Source organism: Lagenorhynchus albirostris, chromosome 11, assembly GCF_949774975.1.
Source record: "Lagenorhynchus albirostris chromosome 11, mLagAlb1.1, whole genome shotgun sequence".
In the NCBI taxonomy this organism is placed as follows: domain Eukaryota; kingdom Metazoa; phylum Chordata; class Mammalia; order Artiodactyla; family Delphinidae; genus Lagenorhynchus; species Lagenorhynchus albirostris.
The window spans coordinates 10620436-10640191 of NC_083105.1; the positions used below are offsets into that span (position 1 = coordinate 10620436).

Consider the following 19756-nt stretch of genomic DNA (forward strand, 5'->3'; position numbering starts at 1 on the left):
AGAATTACCTGGGTCAGTGACTGGCTCTCGGACTCAAGCGTCGGTCGCTCTGGTGTTGAATTATAGAATTCTTTGTAAATCAGTGATCAACCCCAGAGTTACCGAGAGAACGAACGGGATCTATCGCATTTAGAAACTATCACTCCACAGTTCGTGTTGCTAGCCCCACATTTTAACATATTCTCACTTTCCTACTTACATTCTGTATTTGTGGGAAGTTCTGTGTTGTTTGTTTTTTTTTTAACGGTCATTGATTTACACATTTTCTTATCTCTCAATCCCTTTCCTTTGCCTTCTTCACTTTCCTTTGTGATTGGCTGCAAATCATCTTAACATGACTGGCTAGGGCATCTGCCAGTTATCTTTCCCTTGATCCGATGGGAGAAATGGGAAGAAAAAAAAGTGTCTTAAACTCCGCTGTTTTATTGGCTCCGCTTAGGGACGTACGGCGAAGACTTGGGCATCTCAAATTTATGATTGGTTCTTATATCCGTCAGTCACGCTGCAGCGAACCAAGTTCTTCGGCCCGTACCACTCCCGTTTGGCTGTAGGGGGTGGGGTTTAGGCTGGAAGGGTTTTCATTGGTCCGGAACTGCCCCGCTTGCGGCCCGAGCCCGCCCCCCGTTCGGTTGCCGTGGTTGCAGGCCAGGCCCGCCCGCTTGTCCTCTGACAGCGAGCCTTAGGGCGGAGGGAAGCGGGTCGGTCGGTCCCACAAGCACGAGGCTCCCGCGGCCAGGCCAGCACGGAGCCGTTGCCATGGCAGCCGCCGCCGGGGGCGCGGACGAAGAGTCGCGCTCTGGCCGCTCGAGCTCGGATGGCGAGTGCGCGGTGGCGCCAGAGCCGTTGACGGGCCCCGAGGGCCTCTTCTCCTTCGCCGACTTCGGGTCTGCGCTGGGCGGCGGCGCGGGGCTCCCGGGCCGAGCGGCCGGCGGGGCCCAGTCCCCGCTACGCTACCTTCACGTCCTGTGGCAGCAGGAGGCGGAGCCCCGCGATGAGCTGCTCTGTAAGATCCCCTCCGGACGGCTGAGGCGCGCCGCCAGGCCCCACCGCCGACTCGGGCCCACGGGCAAGGAGGTGCACGGTGAGGAGCGCGGCGGGAGGCGGGGCTGGCCCTCGGCTGAGAATCGGGCCCTGATCTCCCCAGCCCGTTCAGGATGGTGTCCTCCGACGTCTGAGTTACGGACCTGGAGTGACCCCTGAGTCCACTTTCAGTACCAATAGTAGAATTATAGCTGCTAAGGACCATGAGTGTAAAAAAAGTAGTCTTCCCGCTCAGAACCAGTCCCGGTGGCTTTTCACATTTGGTAGTTCTTGAATAGAAACTTTTCCTGACTCCAGGTGTTTATTTGTAGATAATAAATGGGATACTGGAGAATATTATGATATCAGAGCCAAGTCCTACCAACTTACTTCTTTAAATGCACAGACCTGGATTGGACTTTTCTATCTCGTTTAGGTCTTAGGCAAACTGTAGAACCTTTCAGCTTTAGTTTTCTCATCTGTAGAATGGGTATGGTATGCTTTACAGGGATGTTGCCAGAGTTATTAAGTAAGGTAAGGAATATATAGTTATTATTCTGCCTTTGTTGTGTGCCAAACACTGTTGGGTGGTTTCTGATCATTTCTGATCCTCGTCATAACTCACTGAGATCCAGATACTGTTCCCATTTTACTGAAGGTGAAACTGAGGTTCAGAGAAATTGTCTTGCTCCAAGTCACATAGCTAGAAATTGGCTATGCTGGTATTAGAACTCCTGCTCTGGTACTTCTACCATATTGTCTTTTACATTTTATGGATGCCATGGAAACCCTGAAAGTTTTAAGAATGGGGACTTTTAGGGGCCCTTTAATACCTACTTGTATCTTAGTGGTGTTATGAAGATTAAATGAAAATTTGAAAGTGCTATATGAATGTAAGGAATCGTTATATATATGAATTGCAATTTTTGTCCATTTCTCTGATGATAAAGGCATTGCTTTCTATTAGCCTCTAATATACTGGTAGTGTCATTGTGGAGAAAAAAGTTTCTCCATAGGAATCATCAAATTTAAGTAAGTCATTTGGGAGTGGTCTGTTTTGAAAGAGGATATAAGATTATCTGTGTAACCAGCTCACAGAGCGCTTCCGTGTAAATCACCTCATTTGGTCTTTGCAACAACTCAGACCTGTCAGGAAAGAGCTCAACCTTGTTTTGCAGGTGATAGACCTGAGGCCCAGGGGGGTAACTAACTTGTTCACGGTCACCCAGCTCCGACAAGTGGCAGAGCCAAGATCTGGCTCCAAAGGCCTTGGAGGATTTGCTACAAAATGTGGCTTTTGCACTAGCTGTGTCACCTTTCAGTTTCTCCTGGTTCCCGGGGTAGTGTCACTTGTATCCTGGCCCCTTTCTTTCTCTTTAGATGCCATTGTGGCTGAGTGGTGGGTAGCTAGGAAGCCATCACTTTTTGCTTCATCATGGCCATTGCTGGTTTGTTTTTTTTTTTTTAACTGGCACTCTTATTGTCTTCACAGCTCTGAAGAGGCTGAGGGACTCAGCCAATGCCAACGATGTGGAAACAGGTGAGTGTGCAGAGTGAGTCCAGCTCCCCCGTCTGGTCGGGGAAGGAAAAATCCAGGTAACCAACATCTGGGAAGACAGTGCTTGAATTCTGCTGGCTCACCCCTAGGACCAGGCTCGCTGTACTTATTGTATAACTGCAGTCATCTTGCAGATGACAAGTCTGGCTCAGATGCTCACTCTTCCCATGCTTCCCTGTCACCCTGTACTTCCTGATGTCATAGCGTTTATCACCCTGTGGGCTCCATGGTGGTGGGGACCATGTCTGCTTTTGTATCCCTGGCACCCAGCCGCAGAGTAGGAGCTTTTTGGAACTTGTGGTTAATGGGAATGAACAGTCAATTTGAAGTGCCAGGAGAGCCACCATCTTCAACTGCTCCCTGAGGCCTTGTGGTAGTTGGGTCAGTGGTTCTCAAACTTTAGTTGACAGAACATCTGAAAGGCATGGGAGAGGCTCCTAGCAGGACACCACTTTGTTTTTTGTTGTTGCTCTTCACAATTTGCTAGCTGACAGGGCAGTAGCAGCATCAAAGCTACAAGACAGGGCTTCCCTGGTGGCGCAGTGGTTGAGAGTCCGCCTGCCGATGCAGGGGACACGGGTTCGTGCCCCGGTTCGGGAAGGTCCCACATGCTGCGGAGCGGCTGGGCCTGTGAGCCGTGGCCGCTGAGCCTGCACGTCCGGAGCCTGTGCTCCGCAACGGGAGAGGCCACAGCAGTGAGAGCCCTGTGTACCGCAAAAAAAAAAAAAAAAAAAAAAAAGCTACAAGACAAGCTATAGGAAAAAAATTTTAATTGTATCCACTGACAGTTCTTTCTGTGAATCAGGGAAAAGTGGTATATGGGTTTTCTTTGGCTGCTGTAACAAATTACCACAAAGATAATGTAAAACAACACAAGTTTATCATCAGACAGTTCTATAGGTCGGAAGTCTAACACAGGTCTCACCAGGCTGAAATCAAAGTGTCTGCAGGGCTGTATTTCTTTCTGGAGGCTCAAGGGAGATCTGTTTCCCCACCTTTTCCACCTTCTGAGGCCGCCCGCATTCCTTGGCTCGTAGTTTTCTACCTTCATCTTCAAAGTCAGCCGAGGGATAAGAGCCTGTTCATAGCAGGCGTGGAGAGAAGGTCGTTCCCCTCAGGGAGCTGGGCGTTAAAACACAGGCCTAGAGTGGGTCCCTTATCCCTGGCAGAGCATAGTGAGCAGGCCTGGAAACTGGAGGGGTTTCCAGCGCTCTCCACTTTTATCTCTTTTCCATGAACTTTAATATTGTGGAATATTTGGGTAGCAACCTATATAGCTTTTCAAGGAAAGATGATGTGTTCTCTTTTTAATATCTTGAGTGTGTGGCCAGAGAATATTTTAATTATACTTCCGTTTCACAGAAAGTCTAGTTTATCTTTTTTTTTAAATGGGTTTATTTTCTTTTATTTTCTTTCTCACATTTATTTACTTAAAGATTTATTAATTAGGTTTTTTTTTGGCCGCGTTGGGTCTTAGTTGAGGCATGCGGGATCTTTTGTTGCGATGCATGGGCTTCTCTCTAGTTGTAACGTGTGGGTTTTCTCTTCTCTAGTCGTGGCATGCAAGCTCCAGGGCACGTGGGCTCTGTAGTTGTGGTGCGCGGGTTCCAGAGCACATGGGCTCTGTAGGTTACGGCACGTGGGCTCTGTAGGTTGCAGCCTGCAGGCTCTCTAGTTGAGGTGCGTGAACTCAGTAGTTGTGGCGCTCGGGTTAGTTGCCCTGTGGCATGTGGGATCTTAGTTCCCTGACCAGGGATCGAACCCACGTACCCTGCATCGGAAGGCAGATTCTTAACTACTGGACCATGAGGGAAGTCCTTCTCTCTTTTTTAAATTGAAGTATAGTTGATGTACAATATTATATAAGTTACAAGTGTACAGTATAGAGATTCACAATTTTTACAGGTTATACTCCATTTATAGTTATTATAAAATACTGGCTATATTCTAGTTTATCGTTTTTTTTTTTTAATTTATTTTTGGCTGCGTTGGGTCTTTGTTGCTGTGCACGGGCTTTCTCTAGCTGTGGTGAGCAGGGGCTACTCTTCGTTGTGGTGCGAGGGCTTCTCATTGTGGTGGCTTCTCTTTGTTGTGGAGCACGGGCCCTAGGCATGTGGGCTTCAGTAGTTGTGGCACGTGGGCTCAGTAGTTGTGGCTCGTGGGCTCTGGAGCGTAGTCTCACTAGTTGTGGCACACGGGCTTAGTTGCTCCGCAGCATGTGGGATCTTCCTGGTCCAGGGCTTGAACCCGTGTCCCCTGCATTGGCAGGCGGATTCTTAGCCTTTGTGCCACCAGGGAAGTTCCACATCTAGTTTATCTTGAATCAGGTGTCCACATGGTGGTTTTATTATTTTGGTGGAAATGCTATGATTTTCCATTCAGAGTCTGTGACACACCCATCTTCAAATCTAAGTGGCTCTTAGATTTTCCAGGCTCTTGCAGGACTCTGCCAGCGAAAGTGGCTGTAGATTAGCCTCTTCATTCCTTTTCCTGTATGGTTAGCATTTTGTTTAATCTTTCTCTGCATGTTTGTTGGGTTTTTTGGTATAGGTTAGCAATTACAGTGGATGTAAAATTTATACCTTGCTATCGTTAAATCGTAAGTGCCTTTCTGTGAATTCATAATCATTTAAAAGATTTTAAATGTGAAAATAATATGTGCATTTAAAATGTTTTGAAAATTAGAAAAATCTTCATGAAAAACATCCTTAATGTCAGCAAAGGAATCTCTGTTAATATTTTGGTGAATATCCTTCCTGTCCTTTTTCCTATGCAGAGGAAGTTTCTTGAAGGGCTTGCAAACTGTGCTGTATACACAATTTTGTAGCCCGCATAATGTTTTGTGTATCATAAACATTTTTCATAGTCTTCAAAACCATTTGTTTTTTTCAAAACGGAAGCGTTATTCTTTCCTATTTATAGAATGAATATGTAGCTGTACAATTTTTTTGAAGCTTATAAAGTAAAAAGTAGAAATCACCTTGCAATTCCATGCCTCAGTTATAACCACAATTTGTAGTGGACGCACATGATGCCTTCAGAGGGACAAAGCAAGAGTTATTTAGTCAGTCACATGTTTGCACGCTGGTTTTTCATTTTTAAGATAATTTCCCAGGAATGGGGTTGTTACATCAAAGGATGCGCCCATCTTGATGGCTTCTGATAGATGTTGCTGAAGTGCTTTCCATAAAGACTGTAGCTGCACAAATCACAAAACTGGAACTGACTATTTTAGCTTTGCTCTATCTCTTGGATACTGGCTCTCGTTTGGTGATGAACACAGAGGTGACTGGAAGCTTCTCCTTCTCCTCCACTCTCATAACCCTTTCCCACCACCTTCATTCGTTCATTTATTCAGTCAGTCAGCAACATTCATGGAGCAGGGCAAGTCATATCTTGGTCCAAGATATTAAGAAACAAAACAAAAAACCTACAGAATAGTTGGAGAAGAAGAGTATAAAGCAACACCACTTCTAAAAAAAAAAAACCCGAGGAAACTGAAGTTCTGTATTTAGTTGGAGAGGTGTAAGTTCTCGAGCCAGAGAAACCTGGGTTCCTATCCCAGCTTGGCCTCCTGTTGGCTTGGGCTGGAGTCTGTCTCCTGATCTGTACCATGGATGTGATACTGTGCTGAGTGGTTGAGGGGTTTGGCAGTCAGGTACCTGACGCCTGGCTGGTGCTCCGTCTACAGTCGTAGTTACTCTAAAAGAGCACAGCATATGAATATGAGAGTAGCAGGATGAACAGGGCACTATGGGGATGCAGGAGAGGGGGCAGCTCACTCAGCTTGAGGAGATGAGAGAGATTCACAAAGCATGAGATACCTGGATTTCATTTGGAAGGACTCAAGTCCTTGAGAGCTTTGCTGGGGGCTTACTAGAGCATTTTGTTTCTTGCTCTGAATGATGTTTGGCGGTAAGTTCTGCCTTTCAGTTGACGTGGACGTGTAATGCACAATGCCTCACATTTTATAATGGCTCTGTACTTTTCAAGGAAGGAATTGCTCATCCATTATTCTCATTACAGCAACTCTGGAGGTTAGCAGGGCAGAGATTCCTCCCATTCGCTGGTGAATGGGGGCCTAAATCTAGGCCTTCCCACTGCCCCGTGCTGTTGGCAATGAACTCCTTTCCTTTTTGCTTAGTTTAGCCTGGGACTTGGTCTGTGTGGCAGAGCCTGTGCTCCGTCCACTCTAAAGGGCTGCCTCCTGGGAGCAAAGTAAGAATCAGCCCACAGCTCGCTCGGCTGTGTCCAGCTGGAATGGATGTGCAGCCAGATGCAGGGAGAGGGGCGGGGCCCGAGTCTACGCCGGGGACTTCCACGGCTCCCAAATTTCTGACCCTGAGGGCCGAGATTCTTCTATGATGTTTTATTCCTAGACACGTAGTTTGAGCACCCAGAATACGGGCCCTCAGTTGTGTCCTCAGGAGAACAAGTCCCTTGTCATGGCAGTCCCCGTGGGGCCAGCATCTAGGAGGAACTGGCTCTCCCAAACATTGTCAATGCCTTGCCTGGAAGGGCCCCTGAGCATCCCCATCTATCCCCTGGGGCTGCAGCCTGGCTAACACTGCCACTCTCTCCACTTGCTCCCTCTGTCTTCGTGGTGTCAGTGCAGCAGCTGCTGGAAGATGGCGCGGATCCCTGTGCAGCTGACGACAAGGGCCGCACAGCCCTACACTTTGCCTCCTGCAACGGCAATGACCAGATTGGTGAGTCCTGGGGAGGGGGAGGGGGAGGGAGGGAGGCTGGGCGAGTAGCATCACTTCAGAGGGGCTGGGGGAGGATCTGCTGTCTGCGCAGCCGGGTGCTGGATATAAGGAAGACCCAGCCCCTCTCACTCCTTTAGCCTGTGGAACTGGCACTGCCAGACCGGGCCAGGGGTCCACCAGGGGAAAGAATATGATTGCCTCTGAGGTCGGACCAGTCCTCAAGACGTTCAGGCAGCATTTACTCAGTGCTAAGGGCAGCAGCGGGACAGCCCCCCCTTTTTTATAAGTTTTTTTTGGACGTGGTATAACTTATAAACAGTGAGCTTTCTGTGTGTATACACTGCTGTAACCGCCTCCTGGATCAAAATATAGAATATTTTCAGCACCCAGCAGCCTGCCTCATGCCCCTTCCAGTCCTTACCCCTGCATGGACCTTGATCACCATAGATTAGTTTTACCTGTTTTTCAATTTCACATAAATGGAAGCACAGAATATGCACTCTTTTGTATCTTGAATTCTTTCACTCAAAATTATATCCTTGAGGGACTTCCCTGGTGGTGCAGTGGTTAAGTCTCTGCGCTTCCAATGCATGGGGGAGGGTTCTGTCCCTAGTCGGGGAACTAGGATCCCACATGCTGCGCGGCCAAAATACAAGAAAAGGAAGTATATTCTTGAGACTCATCCCTGAAGGTTGTGAGTAATGGTAGTTCTTTGCTCTCATTGCTGGCTGGTGTTTCATCGCGTGACGGACCACGGTTCACCCGTTCTACTATTGATGGGCATTTGTGTTTTTTCCAGGTCTGGACTATTAGGAGGAGCAAAGCTGCTAGGAACATTTTTGTACGTGTGACCTGATGGATATAAGCACTTATCTGTGTTAGAATTGTTGGGTCACTGGGGTACACACATGTTTAGCTAGCATGTACTACCGAACTTTTCCCAAAGATGGTTCTACCCATATACACTCCCACCAGCACTGTGAGAGAGTTCCACATTTTCCCACATCCTTCGCAATGCTTGGTATTATCTCTTTTAAATTTTAGCCCTTCTAGTATAGTGGTATCTCCTTGTGGTTTAACTTGCGTTTCTCTGATGGTCAGTAATGTTGAGCACATCTTCAGGTATTTATTGGCCATTTTTGTATCCTCTTTTGTGGAGTATCTGTTCAAGTCTCTTGTCCATTTTTTTTAACAAGTTGCCTATCTTTTTCTTATTGATTTGTAGAAATTCTTCATATATTCTGGACATAAATCATTTATTAAATATAAATGACTTTCTCAGCTTGCCTGTTTGTTCTCTGAATGTTCTCATTTGATGAACACAAGTTCTTAATTTTAATTTTATTTATTTTTATTTATATTTGGCTGCGTTGGGTCTTCATTGCTGCACACGGGCTTTCTCTAGTTGTGGCGAGCGGGGGCTACTCTTTGTTGCAGTGCACAGGCTTTTCATTGCGGTGGTTTCTCTTGCTGCGGAGCACAGGCTCTAGGAGCGCGGGCTTCAGTAGTAGTGGCTCGCAGGCTCAGTAGTTGTGGTGCACGGGCTTAGTTGCTCCACGGCATGTGGAATCTTCTGCACCAGGGATCGAACCTGTGTGCCCTGCATTGGCAGGCGGATTCTTATCCACTGCGCCACTAGGAAAGTCCCACAAGTTCTTAATTTTAATGATTCCAATTTATCACTCTTTTCTTTTTTATGGTTAGTATTTTTGTGACCTGTTTAGGAAATCTTTGCCTGTCCCAAGGTTGTGAAGATATTCTCCTGTTCTCTTCTACAGGCCTGACTGTTATAGCTTTCACATTTAGGTCATGGTCCCTCCTGAATTAGTTTCTGTATATGTTGTGAGGCTCAGATTGGCCTCCTCATATGAGTTAGTCTGCCTGCACATCCATCTGGGTAACTGGTGAGCCCTGGTGATACCACAGCCCACCCCTGATGTTACGTAGAGACTCGTAAGGAGGGGGTGCTCAGCATCTTCTATTGGCCTAATTCCCACTCTGGTGCTTGGCTGTGGAAGGAGCAGAAAATGCCCTTGAGAGCCTTCACTAGCAGCCACTGCTATTGGAAGAACTTTCTTTAACCCCTAGAGTCTCAGTCCCGTAATGCCTGCATAGGCCAGGGGGCCCTCCCAGAATCCTCAGTTCCTGGCCCTAGAGTCCTGCACATGAGCCTTAGGGGCGAATGAGCCAGTGAGTGAGTGGATGAAACAGCGTGGGGGACTGTGTGAGCTTTCAGTGTCCCCCACTTTGAGCGAGCCTCTTTAGCTAGGTCACAGGTGGGGTTAGGGTGCTGCTCACAGAAGCCCCCAACAGCTCCTCTTGGGTTTTCCTGTTTCCAGTGCAGCTGCTTCTGGACCATGGAGCCGACCCCAATCAGCGAGACGGGCTGGGGAACACACCACTGCACCTGGGTAAGTGCCTGGCGAGCTGCCGAGACACCCTTCTCTGCAGCACAGACAGGCTCCTCTGATGGAGAGCCTGGGGTCCTGCAGGCTCCCAGCAGGCTCTGCTGTCATCTGGGGGGAGCCTGAGCCCCCAGGGCCACACTCCCCTCGGACTGTGTCCCGTGGCTGTCCCCATCCATCACCAGTTGGCTGTGCCCTGAGCAGAGCTGATTTTACAACCTGAGCTGACTCAGCAGCAGCTCTGTTAGGGGAGGTTCCCGCCTTGCGGCTGACTCACACTGTGGCTCACGGTGAGGCAGGTCCCGTCTCCAAGCCTCAGTTTCCCCAGCTGCACAGGGAGGGAGTCGGATTTGATCACCGAGTCCCTCCCAGTTGCTGCCTTGGGGATGCCTTCTCAGGGGGCGTGACCTGGCATCGGGACCCTCAGAGACAGTCCTGCTCCTCTGGTGGGCACCCAGGCCAAGCCCCAGTGGTCCTGGACTCTCAGTCCCTGTTCTTCTCCCTCAGCGGCCTGCACCAACCACGTCCCTGTCATCACCACACTGCTGCGAGGAGGTGAGTGGTCTCCTCCCCTTCTCCCTCCTCTCTCCCCCGCACCCCCAGCATGCTCACCTCTGCCTGCCCACAGGGGCCCGGGTAGATGCCCTGGACCGAGCGGGCCGCACGCCCCTGCACCTGGCCAAGTCGAAGCTCAACATCCTGCAGGAAGGCCACTCCCAGTGCCTGGAGGCCGTGCGGCTGGAGGTGAAGCAGGTGAGCGCCCCCCTCAGCTGAGCTGCGGCCCCGAGCAAACCCTGGGCAGGTGCTGCCCGAACCACAGACACGCCCGCCTTCGGCACCAGGGCTCCTGGGTGGCTTCACGCGGACCCCAGCTGGCACCTGTTCCACTGTGCCCCTCGGCGGCAGCATCAGGCCGCTCTGTGCCTCCCAGCACACCCTCAGCCCACCCTCCGGTTTCAGATCATCCAGATGCTGAGGGAGTACCTGGAGCGCCTGGGGCGGCACGAGCAGCGGGAGCGGCTGGATGACCTCTGTACCCGCCTCCAGATGACAAGCACCAAAGAGCAGGTGAGCCGCAGCTGCAGGTCCAGACCCAGGCCCTGGCCGGAGCCTCAGGGCCAGCCCACCCCTGCTCTGACGCAGGAGAAAGGCGTGGCTGCGGGCCTGCCGCCCACTGTGGACCTCAGAGCCTCTGTCCACTTCCTTTGAAGCTTCCCGGGCCCTTCTCTCTGGGGCGGTCTGAGACCACATGGCAGCAAGGATTCAGCCTCAGACAGCAGCTCCCTAGTCATGGTGAAGCCACCACATGCCCTGCGGGGAGAGACAGTGTCTGCCCTCCATGCCTGTGGTGCTGCTGGGGGGACCCGGGGGCACCCCATAACAGAGCCTCGGTTTCATCCCGCAGGTGGATGAAGTGACCGACCTGCTGGCCAGCTTCACCTCCCTCAGTTTGCAGATGCAGAACATGGAGAAGAGGTAGCAAGAGAGGCTCCCTGCCCTCCCGCTCCGCCGCTCTCCCCCGCCCCACTGCCCTCTCATTACAAAGGAAAAGCCCAGTGCCTGGGACTTTGTCTGCCGAGGCCCTCGCCCCCAGCTGCTGCGAGGCAGAGATGCTCCCTCACTGACCTCAGCGCCACTCCCAGCCGCGGTCTCCATCGTCCCCGGAGGCCGGGACCACAGCCCACAGCGTCTTCCTTCGGCTCCCACGGCGCCACAGCCACGCCTCACTCAGCTCTGGCCGACGCGCTATCCTAGCAGGCCTCACTCGTCCCATGGCCTCCCTGGCACCCTCGGCAGGCCCCAGACCCTCCTCTGTCTCCAACCGTGGGCTCGTTGTGGCCAGCAGGGTTTGGCTTAGGGCGGGCACCCTCTGGCCTAGAGGGCTTCTGGGCTGGCCCCGCACCTCTCACCAGCACTTAGATTTAGGCCTGTCACCGGACTTTCAAGGAGACATGGCAGTGAGTTTCTCTGGTTGGAAGGAGGGGGTTGGTGAAGCCTAGACCTTAGAAATACAAGGTTAGGAAGGGCCCGGCTGAACCCAAAGCAGGGAATCCCCAGCCTTTTTTCTCCCAATCATTGAAACACCAGGAGGGGGTCGCCATTCTGCAGCCTAGTTGTAGTAGGTGGAGGAGTGTCCCCCAGGATGGCCATGTACTAATCCCAGGAACCTGTGAACATTACCTTAAATGACAAAAGGGACTTTGCAGATGTTATTAAATTAAGGGTCTTTAGACAAGGCGACTGTCCTGGATTATCCAGGCGGGCCTGATATAATCACACGGATCCTTATTAGAGGGAAGCAGGAGCTCAGAGAGGAAGCAGGAGATGTGGTGACGGAAGCAAGAAATCGGAGTAACTCGAGGAAGGGGTCACAAGCCAAGGAATGCAGGCGGCCTCCAGAAGCTGGAAAAGGCGAGGAAATGGATTCTCCCTTCAGAGCTTCCAGAAGGGACCGGCCTGCCGACACCTTGACTTTAGCCCAGAGAGATCTCAGATTCTGACTGCCAGAACCATAAGAGAATAAATTTGTGTTGTTTGAAGGCCCAAAAACTCATTGCAAAGAAGCCCCACCCCGCCACCCCCTGCCACTTCTGCCCCGATAGGAGCAGACATTATTCCCCTTGGGACTCCAACACGCCAAAGGCGGCGCCCCCTCCTGGAAGGGATCTGCCACAGCAGGAAGCCTGAAGGGAGGGCCTGCTGTGCCCAGCCCTCTCCCAGGAACCATTCTACTGCAGAGTAAAGACAGACTGTTTCCAGATCGGCAGTCCCTGTCTGCTCTGGCTCTGCCCCACCTTCCCTCTCACCCAGTTGGCATCCTGGCTGCTTTTCAGAGGAGGGGAGCTTGTCTCCCAAATCCCAGCTCGATCAGACCTGAACTGAACTCATGGGACCCAGCTGTTCCCTAGACCCTAAGGAAAAAAAGGGTCTCTCTGTGGGGCTGAGGTACAGGCCCGGGGCTGCCTCCAGGACCCTGGGAGAGGGGAGGCTGCAAGCCCCACCAGGTGGCCAGGGTTGGGGACGGTACCCTCCCCAAGACTGGGGATAGAGGAGGGCAGAGGAAGCAGTAAAGCGTGTCCATGCAACACGAGCTGCTGCTGCCGTGAGCAGGGTGGCTGCGGGCTGGCCGCGTGCCAGAGGAAGGTGAGGCGCGAGCTGTGAGGGGGACAGGCGGGTGGGCGGGGCGGCCTTTCTCCCTTCCTGCCCACGCGATTAACCCCCGCAGGTGAGCCTGCCCCCTCAGGCCCAGGGGGCACGCTAGAGCTTGCCCTCTGGGGGCTCTGCTGGGGCCTGTGGCTGGACACAGCCCCGCTCTGGCCCTGGCCCCAGGGGTGGGGCTGAGCAGGGAAGAGCCCGGGGCAGAGGAGAAGCAGGATGGGAGGGAAGGGACCTCAAACTCCATGAGCTTGCTTCTCTGGGCCTCGCTCCAGCACACCTCCGGGGCTGATCACCCTAAAGAGCCTTGAGGCAAGGTTTCTCAACCTCAGGTCTAAGGGGTTCAATTAGTGGGCCATTAGAGAGGTATGAACCCCCTGAAACGATGCAAGATTTTGTGGGAAGAGTACGCATGTACTGATAAAAGGGTCTATAGCTTTTATTCTGAGCAGGGTCCACATTCAGAAGAGGTTAGGATCTCTTGCTGCAGAACTTTGGGAGCAGATAGGTGAGAGGCCTGCCCAGGGCATCCTGGGGACTGCCTGGGCACTTCTGGGACCCGTTATCCCCTAGGGCAGCCTGCTTTCTATTGGCAGAGCTGAGGAGGTGGGGCGTGCTGAGACTGTGAAATTGCCCTGAGATGACTGCGCATTTCTAAGATAACTAACCTGCCTCGGAGACTCACGGGCTAACCCCTAACAAGTCCTTGGCCTGGACCAAGCCATCCCCACCTGGCAAGTGGGGCGCCTCCCTGCAGCATCCTCTATCCCTGTGGTGCCCCGCCCACCCGTCCCTGGCCCTGTAGCCATGGAACTAGGAGGATGCCCACTGGGGCAAGCGAGGGGGCCATTATGAGCCCCACCCTGGCCTACAGACAGTGAACAAAAGGCTTGACAGATGAAGGTGGCTTTGGGGCCAGCCATCAGACACTTGCCAGACGGCCAGGCAGCTAGCCAATCTGCCTCGATCCTTTTGTGGCCAAGATTTTTCCTGCAATCCCAAATCTCTCTGAAGATCCAGCCAGTTAAAGTCAGCCTGACATTAGGGTGAGTCAGAAAACACACAAGTTGGCCCTGAGCAGACTGGGCTGAGCAGGGCAGGATGGAGAACTGGACACAGCAGGATGCAGAACTGCCCACACGGGAGTTAGCTCTGTTACTAGCTGCTCTGGGAGCTACCGAGTTGGTGGGGGGAGCAGGGAGGGGGCCAGGGGGTTGGGGGGGCAGTAAGAAGAAGTCCTGTTTGCTGATTTCCCCGGCTGGGTAGGGTCCTTTGCTTTATACCTCCCATTTCATTCACGTTGGAAATACCTATCAAGCACCTGCCATGTGCTGGGCAATGTTCCAGGTAGGAATACAACAGGGAACAAGAAAAGCAAACTAAAATCCCTGCCTTTGCCCATGGCAGATGGTGGTAATGCCTGGGAGATGTTCACAACTTCTCCCAACCATGCTGTGAGATAACCGGCCTTGCTGGTGCTTTGGACGGGTGAGAAAATGCAGGTTTGCCAGGGTGACCCAACCAAGCAGCTGGGCTGGACCCTGGACCCACCCCCAAAGCTTGTGCTGTTTCCACCACGCCTGAAATTAGAGCTTTCTCAGAAGCAGAGTTTCCTAAAACTGAGGGCGACAACATTTGCTGAGCTCCTACTGTGCGCCAGCAGGCCCTTTACACAAGCCCTTTGATTTAGCGTTTGCAGCCAAAGGGGTAGCCAGTGCCCTTGCTCCCACTATTCTATAGATGCAGAAGATTGAGGCTCAGGCAGAGGGTAACTCGCTTGGGGTCAGACAGCAGCGCAGGACCCAGCCCAGCCCAGGAATCTCTGCCAAGGTTCCCAAAGTGCCAACGTCCCCAGTGCTCCTGAGACACAGTAGAAACCGATGGACCTTCCTGAGTGAATGTCTCTGTCCCCTTGCAGGGAGGGGTGGGCCCTTTCCTCGCTGAGCACATTGCACAGTGTGCTCGGTGGACAAGGCCTGCACCTGGTCACCTGGAGGAGAGAGGGGACAGTATGAGGTGACGGGACTGAGCTGGGTCCGGAATGGTCTTTGCTGATCTTTGGTGGCTGCCCAAACTATTGCAGGCCTTCCGAGGTGGTGGGAGAGCTGGGAGCGGCATGAGCCAGGCCTGGCGGATGGACAGGCACAAGCGGGCTTTGGGGCCGGGAGATGGCCTGGAAAAATGCAGGGCCCGGGAGCGTGAGGGGCTGGCCAGAGAGAGGGGTGAGACCAGGCTGTGGGGATCCTGAGGTCTGAAGATGTGCCCTGGTGACAGCAGGTGAGGCAAGCTGTCACCTCCACCCTGGAGATCAGATGCAGCCTTACCCAGAGCAGGCACCACGGGCTCCGGGCAAAAGCCCCACCAGCTCCCCAGATCGCTTCAGACGCTGAGCCCAGGGCAGGGTTAGGAGGGCAGGAAGCTGGACTGATGGATGCCTGGATAATCCCAACCAAGTCCCTGGCTCCCCCCAGCAATAGGGCCCGAAGTGAATTAGCCCAGACCCCCTGATGCTGGCTGTCAAGCTAACTCCGAGACCTTGGTGCCTGCAAGGAGATATGATCAGTTCCCTTTACAGTTGAGGAAACAGGCTCAGGGAAGCAAAGGAGTCTTACCTGAAGCCCCAGACCAGGGGCCAGAGTGGTCCCTTGTCTCTGTGACTGGTCCACGCCAGCGTGGTGACTCTCCCGCTTTGAAGGTTGGGGAGGATGGCACGTGTTATAGAAGCACTTGGCCGTCAGCATGCCCAGGGGGGCGGAGACAGGTGAGTCGCGCCTCCCCAGTTGGATTGTGAGGGTTTGGTGGGGTTTTTTTTGGCCACACCACGTGGCTTGCGGGATCCTAGTTCCCCGACCAGGGATCGAACCCGGGCCCCTGGCAGTGGATACTTGGAGTCCTAACCACTGGGCGGCCAGGGAATTCCCAGATTGTGAGGGTTTTTGATGGAGGCAAGGGTCCGCCCGGGAGAGCCCTTGAAACCTCGCATATAGCTGGCAGCACCAGGGAGCAGCCCGAGGCAGTGTGCCTAGAACGCAGCCTGGCTCAGATGGCTCAGTTCTACGGGTCCTGAGGAACAGAGAGGTCAGCTACGAAGTGCAGGAGCCAGGATTCAAACCCAACGATGTGGCTCACAGCCCGTGCACCATGTCACCTCTCTCAGTTGACCTAGCTGGTCCACCAGATGCCCAGTCCAGCACCCTCCCCAGCGCCACAGCCGTCCGAAGCGCCCCCAGGAACTCCAGGCTGGCACCCCTGGCCCCTCAACCCCTCCTCACCCCCTTCCTCCTGCTTCAGTCTCACCCCTACACAGAGCCCAGGCCTCTAAGCAAGGTGGCACCGAGCAGACGCCTCAATAAATCAATCTTGTCCTCTTAAGCCAGAAACAATCCCACCCCTGCACAGCGTGTCCCTCTGGCCTCATGCCGTCTTGGATCCAGCTGGCGACTCGCAAATGAGCCCTGCACCAGCGCTGAGGACTGATGTTCATTAATAGGAAACCTCGGGGTGGTTAATTGGTATATATGTCCCCAGGTTCACAGCTCGAAGTTGATAGCTGGTGCCGTTCCCGCCGGCCCGAGGCAGGGAGAGGTGCTGGATAACGTGGCTGTACCGGGGGCCGCAGCTCGCCACCCTCCCCGGGGCTGAGTTTCACCCTTGGCCACGCTTGCTACACAGGGCGGATGGCTGTGGGTGGAGGTCACCTTTGCATGTTCAGGTTCCTCCCTCCCCTTCAAAAGACTCCTACTTGCCCCTTCTCCTCCCTAAAGACCGTGGAACTGAAATCAGACCAACCTGATTTAGACCCCAGCTGTTTGAGTCTAGCTGTGTGATCTTGGGCAGGTTACTTAATCTCTCTGAGCCTCAGTTTCTCCATCTTCAAAACTCTGAGGCAGATGAGACACAACTTCCAGAGGCAAGTGCAAGGCCTGAGATACAGCAGGTGCCCAGTGCACCGCCGCCCCGTGGACACCCCCGCCGTGTCCCCAGGCCCCTGGTCGCACCGCGTTCCAACTGAGCTCAGCATCTCCCGTCCCAGACCTCTGCCCGCATCACCCCCACTGCCACCCCCAGGAGCCCAAGCCAGAGGCTGGGTGTCATCTGGGACACCGCTTAGCCCACGACAGTTAATCACCACTTAGTCCCGACAGCTGCACCTCGTATGGGTTTGTCCCGTCTGTCCACGTCTCCCCACCCGCTGCCGGAGCCTTGGATGTCTTCATCTCTCTGGATTCTCACACCAGCCTCCTAACTGGTCTCCCTGCCCCCAGTCTCATTCCGCTTTCCCTCCCCGGGAAAAGCCTGCCTTGCAGCCAGAAAGAGTTCCCTAAAGAGTACATTTGATCAGGTCACTCTTTTGCTTAAAACCTTTTCGTGGCTCCCCATCGCCCTCAGGACAAGGTGCAGTCTCGGTTTCAGACAGGATTTACAGAATCCTTTGCGGCTGCCCACCCCCCCACCTCTCCCACCTCACTTCCTGCTGGGGCTCCCGCGTACCCTGTCCCAGGCCCTCGGCTCCTCGTGCCGTGCCAGACTGCAGGTAGAGGACCCCGGGTGGCCTGTGTGTGTATTCTCCCATCCTCCTTTCCCCATCTGTCCTAACTCCCACTTCAGGACTTGGCTTGGGCGTCAGCTCCTCCAGGAAGTCTTCTCTGCCTCCCCAAGCTCGTTAGGGCCCTCCTCTGGGTTCCCACAATCCCCTGTGCTTCTGTCTTTCTTTCCTGCAGGAGAACTCTGTACTCAGTAGGTATTCAGACATGAATGTTGCAGGCCCATCCCTAAGAGGTCTGCACAAACAGGAGGGTGAGAGGGCTGCAGAATTCAAATCTCCCCCAACTAAGAGGAGCTCCTCCCTGGGACCTCCAGGCTTCCCTGAGCCCGGCCTGAGACCCTGCAGGAGGCTCAGGTCAGGTGGATTCTCCATGAGGCAGCAGCCAGGGCTCGCTCAGCCTCTACCCCGGCCCCCATTGCCTGCCTCCGGCCCTGCAGGACTCGGCTCTCTCCACCAAAGGATTACAACCATCTGCTGCTCTTCCAAGCATTTCATGAGCCCCCTGAAGCAGACCCAGGAACCTCAGGGGCCGAGCCCAAGCCCAGCAGCAGGCCATCAATCTTCCTGCCAAAGCCACGGCAAAACTAATCTCCTAGTCCTAGGCCCGGCCCTTGGTGGAAGCTTTCCTGGCCCAGGGTTCACAGAGCAGCCTCTGGATTGGGCTCCTTGCTGCCCACCTGGCACCTCCAACCCAGCCTGTACACAGCAACCCTAGGGCACCTACCCTCCTGAAAACCCTCAATGGCATCACTGCCTGCCTGAAGGATGAAGTTCCTGCCCCCAGCTAGCCTAGGAGACACACGTGATCTCACTGCACCCACCCTCCCGGGCTCCCCAGGCCCCACCCTGCCCTGCCTCAGCTCCGCAAGCCCGCTCACTGCTCCCACCTGTGCTGCCTTGGCACAGGCTGTTGCTCGCCTGGCAGGCCCTTCCCACCTCTTCCCAGGAAGATGCACATTAAATGTCGTCTCCTCTGGGACTCCTGCTTCGATCGCCCAGGAAGGCAGGAGTTTCCTCCTCTGGGCCCTTTCAAACCGCGTGTACTTCTCCCTTATGGCCCCATAACACAGTGCTATCCTTTCTTCTTTTGGTATTTGGCTCTCCAGCTAGACTGAGAGCTCCCAGAAGGCAGAGACCAGGCCAAATTCACGCTGTCTCTGGCTTCCTCTCAGGGGTAGCTTAGGGCAGGCGCTCAAACGTTTCAGGGATAAAGGAAAGAAGAAAGGAGAGGGTCACGTCTTTCCTTCCCTGGCACCTCTGTCCTCATGTATCAAACACCGGCCGTGTGCCTACCCTGGGCAGGCTGTACTGCCCTCCATTAGTCGGGGTGTCTGGGCTTCTTTATCTGGTTCCAATGGGCCAGAGAGACCCCTTCAGAAGCAGGAGGCCTTGGGGTCCAGCCAAGGGCCTGGGCTGTATGAGTGTCCCTCTGCCAGGCCACTGTGTGTGGAGGGCTTCCACTGACCGACCCCTCCCCTGGGCCTGGGGTTTCACGCAGGTTCAGGCGCTGGATCTGCCACTCCCCGGCTGGGCGAGTGTCTCCTGCCCATCCTAGAGGTAGGCTGTTCCCAGTCGGTCACCTGTCCACGCGCACAGAGGTGACCCCAGCTGGGTGACTGGACCAACCACAGCATAAGCCAACCCCAGGAGATTTTGTTCCCCACTTGTATTTTGCAGGCATTCGCCACTGTTGTGTAGCAAACCTTGTCAGATGCTCTTAGATGTTCTTCCAATGCTGCCTGGGCTGCCCTGAGAGCCATCCTTCTCGCCCAGCTAGAATCCTGGCTCTGTCTCGAATTTGCCACTTGGCTTTGGTCAAGTACCTCATCTCCTTGAGCCTCGGTTTTCACTTCTGAAAACAGAGGTAATATCCCTTGCCTGCCGGGGTTGGTACTGGTACGAGGGACGGATGAGCCAGGCGAGGTGTGAGTGATGGCCTCAGGGAGACAGAGGCCACAACGGGGGCTGCAGAAGCGGCAGCATCACACCCCCTGCCCTCCAGGAAACACTCCCACTGCTGCAGCCTGAGTCAGCCGGGGACATCTTGGCAGAGACGTGGGAGAAAGAGCACAGGACCAGGTGTCAGCCCCTGTGCTGCGCCCTTGCAGCAGTCGCTCCCCAGCTGTGTCTCAACCTCCCCCTGAGAAGGCCGACTGCCGTCCTGACCCCTGGGTCTGTGGCAGGTGGCAGGCAGTGATGAGGTCTCAGCAGCTGCCCACTGTCAGGGAGGGCCTTCCCAGGGTGCCCAGCAGCCGGGAGGTGTGCTGGAGAGACGCGGAAGCCGAAGGTCTCAGGACTCAGCCGGAAGCTAATAAACGTTATTGGCTTACGGTGAGGGAGGAAGTGAGTGGCTCCGCAACCA

General features: G+C 53.8%; 2 protein-coding genes across 7 annotated transcripts in view; one reads left to right on the top strand and one right to left on the bottom strand.

Annotated features, from left to right (window-relative positions):
• The first annotated feature begins 651 nt into the window (after positions 1-651).
• Positions 652-12232, top strand: ANKRD54 (ankyrin repeat domain 54). Of its 6 annotated transcripts, none has more exons than XR_009543240.1 (9): positions 652-1081; positions 2513-2560; positions 7189-7287; positions 9632-9698; positions 10200-10247; positions 10321-10445; positions 10653-10760; positions 11098-11168; positions 11986-12048. XR_009543240.1 is itself a non-coding variant. In XM_060164468.1 (9 exons), exons 1-9 carry the CDS (start codon positions 757-759, stop codon positions 12191-12193), a joined length of 1104 nt encoding a protein of 367 aa, XP_060020451.1. In that variant the 5' UTR covers positions 653-756; the 3' UTR covers positions 12194-12232. The 6 variants fall into 6 exon arrangements, 5 of the variants coding, with proteins under 5 accessions (XP_060020453.1, XP_060020451.1, XP_060020452.1 ...); XM_060164468.1 differs by having other exon boundaries at positions 653-1081; positions 9627-9698; positions 11986-12232; XM_060164471.1 differs by having other exon boundaries at positions 943-1081; positions 7194-7287; positions 9627-9698; positions 11986-12232.
• The window catches only part of TRIOBP (TRIO and F-actin binding protein), a 125772-nt gene continuing 106976 nt past the window's right edge, over positions 961-19756 (bottom strand). Inside the window, exon 25 of the transcript XR_009543238.1 lies at positions 961-970. The gene's annotated coding sequence lies outside the window, so the exon portion shown is untranslated. The remainder of the gene's footprint in view (positions 971-19756) is intronic.